Source organism: Alligator sinensis, unplaced genomic scaffold (assembly GCF_000455745.1).
Source record: "Alligator sinensis unplaced genomic scaffold, ASM45574v1 scaffold143_1, whole genome shotgun sequence".
Classification (NCBI taxonomy): domain Eukaryota; kingdom Metazoa; phylum Chordata; order Crocodylia; family Alligatoridae; genus Alligator; species Alligator sinensis.
This window is the reverse complement of record NW_005842156.1, coordinates 1,197,454-1,203,342: the sequence shown is the minus strand read 5'-3', so window position 1 is coordinate 1,203,342 and position 5,889 is coordinate 1,197,454. Positions and strand designations below refer to the sequence as shown.

Sequence of the window (5,889 nt, the reverse complement as noted above, 5' to 3'; positions counted from 1 at the left end):
GCAAGAGAAGGTTGAGAGGTGACCTTGTGGCTGCCTATAAGTTCATCACGGGGGCACAGAAGGGAATTGGTGAGGATTTATTCACCAAGGCGCCCCCAGGGGTTACAAGAAATAATGGCCACAAGCTAGCAGAGAGCAGATTTAGATTGGACATTAGGAAGAACTTCTTCACAGTTAGAGTGGCCAAGGTCTGGAACGGGCTCCCAAGGGAGGTGGTGCTCTCCCCTACCCTGGGGGTCTTCAAGAGGAGGTTAGATAGGCATCTAGCTGGGGTCATCTAGACCCAGCACTCTCTCCTGCCTATGCAGGGGGTCGAACTCGATGATCTATTGAGGTCCCTTCCGACCCTAACATCTATGAATCTATAAGATGAAAAAGGTATTTCCTGCCCCCAGTAATACCAGCAAAACCAAAACTTTGCTGGTTTTAGTGTGGACATGACAATTTTCTTCACAACATTGCTGCATGCTGGGTATGACTTTTCAATCAATGTACAGGGAACTGTGTGCTTTTTAGGGCTGTGTGAAGCTTTGGTCCCTGATTTGATTCAGCAGAGATTTGGCCCAATTCGGTGGCCAAATCTCCAAATCCAAATCGAATCAGGAGACCCTTTAATCTCTCCGAATTGAATCGGAACCCTCCAAATTGATTCGGAAAGATTCGTCGATTCAGACATAGACACAGCTTTAAACGTTTTTTCTATGTACCTCAAGGTAGCTTGTGGCTCATCAATGCTGCGACAGTGGGGTGGATCGAGCATCCCACAGGAGCATGGGGCGGTCCCCAGCACGCTCGGCAGCAAACCCGAAAGTGGACCAGAACTACTTCCGGTCCACTTCTGGGTCTGCCGGGGAGCATGCTGGGCCCCCCCTCGTACACGCTGGCTTGGTGATTGGTGCCTTCTGGGTCAGGGGAACACCCGGGGTCCCCCCCACAGCCTATCTGCAAGCTGTGGGGCGTGTGGGGGGCCTCCCAGAGCACTCCCCAGCAGACCCAGAAGTGGACTGGAAGTACTTCTGGTCCACTTCTGGATCCCCCGCTGAGCATACAGGGGGCACCTCTGTGCTCCCGTGGGACGCTTCATCTGCCCCACCATCACAGCATTCATGAGCTGCGCCTGGTACCTCAAGGTACGTAGAAAAATAATTTAAAGCTCTGTCTATGGCCAAATGCTGATTTTCTGAATCAGCATCAAATCTTCAGATTCGGATTTGGTCTAATCAAATCAGGGATAGTAATCCAAATCAATGAATCAAATCACTGCCCCCGATTTAGGCTAAATCTGAATCAAATATGGCCTGTTTCACACACCCCCAGTGTCTTTTGTGTTCTAAATGCAATGCAGAATCTACATGAAACAGAACTAAATGGAGGGCATCTCTGAACAGCAAAATGATTAACCTTTCAGATGAATCTACCCAACATAGGCAGCCACGCTGCTGAGAAGCCCTAGTCAAAACTGGACAGGAAAAAGAGACAAGAAGCTGTCAGAATTACCAAATTATCTTGAGAGACCCAAGGCATAGGGATATGTCCCCACTACAGAGGAAGGCAAAAGCACCTACAGTCTGTACCAATCTGACTATACCAATCTGACCATGAGAAAATTCCTTTCTATGGCAAATACGGCAATTGGTCTGACACCGCTAATTGGACTGCTCTAAATATCTCAAAGTAATACTTAACACCTTGCTAGGTAATACGTATAGATGTCAGATATGGGATTTCCTGGAAATATAACAGGGGAGGAGAGGGCAGAGAAGAACATTGTTTTAATAAGGATATTATTTATAATAGCAAAGAAAACAGAAGTTATTCTTGCCTTTGATCCTTGCAGACCTTCAGGTCCTTGATCTCCAGGTGACCCTTGTGGACCCTATTAAAACAAAAATGTTTTTATTAGAATTTTTTAACCTTTTAGAATAAGAGAGTTAGAGAAGCAAACAATATTTCCCCCCAGTACAAATGAAAACACTTGTTATGAATGCTTAAAAATTTAACATACTTCATAATCCAAGATCTATGCATATAACTCCCACTGATATAAATGGGAGCAGTATAAACATCTCAGGAAAGATTTTTTTCAAGGCTTCAGGCAATCCCTAACAATCAGAGGTCAGGGATGTCACCTAAAACCAAGGCAGATCAGTCTATTGCCAGGTTCATTTTTTTCTTTTTTCACGCAGAATAAAAAGTAATTATTAAAAAATATATATAGTTTTAGTTTGCCTATAATTCCTATGTTTATATTGCAAGCTTCTATGGATATTTACTTAAGTAGGGTTATTCTTTTCTATACAATATGCAGCTTCCAGTAAAGGATGTTTTGACAAACATGATTAATTTAAAATGTGCAACTTTGACTTTCCTGGGCTGTATATTGTTTCATAACTTTTTCCAATTTTACATTATTTTTTTTGGGTGCTTTAAAGCAAGCTTGTATAGGAAGCACCAGCTGTGTTTAAAGTTGCATGTAAAATGCTTGGGGAAATGAAGGGTAGTGGAATTTTTTTCCTTTATTAATGGCTTCAGGGTGGTCAGTCAAGATGTAATAGAATTTGAGAGATGGGATTGGAAGCACAGTTCACTGCTTCTAACAGGTATGAAGTAGAAGGGGCTTAGCTCAGAGGAAAATTCGGAGATTCTTCCTCTCCCCTAGATAGAAGCTACTCATCTCAGAGAGGGAGTGTGATACTGGAGCTTCTCCTCAAGGGAGTAACCCTCTTATGGCCTCCCCAACCAATCAGAAGCATTCAAGAGCACCCCAAGGGCATATGAGTTGCCCACAAATTCTGCCAAATAGTGTTCCTTTTGTAGATGAAACTGAAGTAGATTATGATGTAAATAAGATCACCCATACTATGTTCATGAACTGCATATTCATTTAACTGCTTACAGAATGAACGAATGAACTTTGAATAAGTAAGAAGCAATACCAAAGGCACAAACAGAAGTGCAGCTCCCCAGTCAATCTCATGGCACTCCACATAAAGTGCCATGAGTTAGACCAATCCTCTCAACCCAACAGACCTTAGCTGTTGGATCAGGAGGGTGGGGGACCAAACTTCAATTTGGAGCTGATAGGTTGCATATCAGCAGCCTCTTCCTCTAGTCCCCTCCTTCCTCTCCTAGCTCAGGTGCTGTCTCAGGATGGGAGGAGGGGAGAAGGGAGGGAAGGGAGATTGAGTTGGGGTTTTCCCAGCCTGCACTGGAGTAGACACAGGTAGATTGTAGCCTCCTGCCTTGGGGGGCTCCAATCCACCTGCCCCCTCTCCAGTACAGAGTTAAAGAAGTGAAGTTAAAGAAGCCGATCTACTTTGGAGTGCCTTCATATGAACCCTCAAACAATGAGGGTTAATTTGCTGCATGATTAGATCTTCTATTAGGACACAGCTGTAGAGCACTTTCAAGGGGCTGACTGCACAACAAATGTGACTTTTGTCTGCACCGCGGATGATCTGTCTACTACTGGGGGACCAGGATATATGTAGGTACTTCAGTGATCCCCTGCTTGGTCCCTTTTTTCAGGAGGGAAAATACAATGATTTGGGGAATTGATGTACGGTTTATAAATTCTGTTTGACATCTTGAAGATATGACCATGAAAATTGCCACTTTTATTGGAAAGGCCTCCAGTTCTACCTACCAAACTAGGAAAAATAAAGAAGAATTAACCTTAATGACTGCACATTGGTATGCTGAGAACCAATATAGTCCAAAAATCTCTGCAGGGGACTGGGTTTTAGGAAACACTAGAAATTCCAAAATGGAACAAAAAACCCTGACATAGTGGGAGCATGTAAACTGGGGAATACTGACAGAGACAGTCAGGAATTTTGTGGCACTAGGAAGAGAGAGACAGATTTTTGGAGCAGGGACATTAGCTGTGGACAATGAGGGTGAAATCCTGGTTCTGTTGAAATCAACAGAAGTCTTACAATTGAGATCAGCGGGCCATGTTTACACTTCAGGAGTTTTTACTAAGTAGGAAGTGCAGAATGAGTTTCACCTGGTTCTTTCACAAGGTGAAGCATTAAACAGAGGGAAATGAATCCATCATCCAAAAGTGAGAGGAGCCAAATCTCTTGCTTAGAGAAAATATATAAACACACATTAATTTGTGTGAAATCAGTCCTAAAATGTTAAATGTAAAACAAGAATATTTTCACAGGAGAAAATCTTTGTGCCTTGAAGGGAAGACATTCTAACTTACTCAGCCGACCTGAGGCCCCTACTCCAGAATAAATACAGATTTAAATGCTTTTTCAAATAGGAATGTTTGGTTGAATCATGAATTGAATGTCTGATGTGGCTGGGATAAAGTCATATTAAACAAAATGGAAATCATTATTCTTCTATGTGTATTGCATACAGGCTCAGATATCATAACATTACAGACATTCCCTTACTGTATAGTCCTTTCTCCTGAAAACTCTACCCTTTTTTCTGCCAGTCTATTATGCAAGGAAAATGATTCAATTGTTCATACCAAAGCTATAAATCCCTGTTAATATTGTGGTATAAGAGGATACCTGAATAGATTCTGAGTATTCTGAACTCTCAGGCTCTATAACTCTAGATACTGAGCATCCTCAGCTTGACCATGTTAGGAACCCATGTGACTTCTGAGCTTAACAGACCACCAGTGGAGTCAAATGCAGCTATGCTGTTTATTACCTGTAGACCTCTGATGCCTCTGGGACCAACTGGACCTTCTGGACCCTGAAAAATGACAAGGGGAAAAGGGTCAACAAAAAACTAATTTCTAAATCATATTTGAAGCTATTAAAATGTAGTGTCAGGAGGAGGTCAGCAATTAGCAAGAAAGTATTGAATAAATATGAAAAAAATAATATTTTCATACTGTATTTTTAATGAAGAAAAAGTCAGTTTGTAAGCTCCTAATCCTAGTGGGTCAAGTCCTACATGGATTTCATTCAGTGTGTTTATACAGTCAGCCCACAAGCCAACTGATTAAGATAGACACTGGGCTTCCTTTTCAACTGTATATCCCAGTCTACCTTCTCCCTTAAGCGTAGGCCTGATCCTACTCCCATTAATGTCAATGGAAATGTTGTCATTGCCTGAAGTGGGAGTAGACTTGGGCCTTAACTGCAAAAACACTAAAATATAAGACAAGATGGGACAGCCACTGAAAAATGATATTTCTGTAGTTTATCTTTATTCAATCAAACTTAAACATTTCAGGTACCTTTCCCTGTCAGCTTTAAAAATAATCTTTGTCTTCAATCTACGATAATGCCATTATTTAGGGATATTAACTTTTAAATCTCAGGCAATTAGTGTCTTAGAACTTCCTCATTCTGTATATTAGGAGAAATGTTGTATAACAATGTTTTCCACAAAGCATAACAAACAGATGGTTACTTACTCTGTCACCTTTTATCCCTGGGGTCCCACATTCACCTCTTTCACCCTTAAGAGATAAGCCATAAATATTTAAAGAGTTTTCTTAGCATCTCATTTTCATTATGTCTTGTACTCAGAATGCCTGGCTCAAATACTGTACATAATTATTGAGCAATAATGATATTGTAAGCTCTCTGGGTTAGAATATACCATATCTTCCCAAATTCAAGATGACTTCCAATTTAAGATGAACCCTCAATAATTAGGGGGGAAATTATAAAATATAAAAATTATAAATTTGTTACACTTTTCTATGTATAGAACTTAATTATTGGAGAGTTGTCTTAAATTTGTGTCCCATCCCCCATCCCATTGCAGCAGCCGGGAAAGCAGTAGCAGGAGGGCAAGAGGTGGGTGGGCAGGGAGCCTGAGACCACCCCTTGCCTCCCCTGCTACTTGCCCCTCATGCAGTGCCTGTTCCCCCCTAGTGCCTTCCCCCTGCCCCCTCTCATTTGTTCC

General features: G+C 41.8%; 1 protein-coding gene across 1 annotated transcript in view; it reads right to left on the bottom strand.

The window, feature by feature from the left end:
• LOC102386671 (collagen alpha-1(XXVIII) chain-like) overlaps positions 1-5,889 on the bottom strand; it is a 62,051-nt gene that overhangs the window by 44,701 nt on the left and 11,461 nt on the right. The window contains exons 9-11 of the mRNA XM_014520804.2: positions 5,393-5,437; positions 4,678-4,722; positions 1,823-1,876 (exon numbers count right to left, since the gene is read on the bottom strand). Coding sequence (XP_014376290.2) covers positions 1,823-1,876; positions 4,678-4,722; positions 5,393-5,437 — 144 coding nt within the window. The remainder of the gene's footprint in view (positions 1-1,822; positions 1,877-4,677; positions 4,723-5,392; positions 5,438-5,889) is intronic.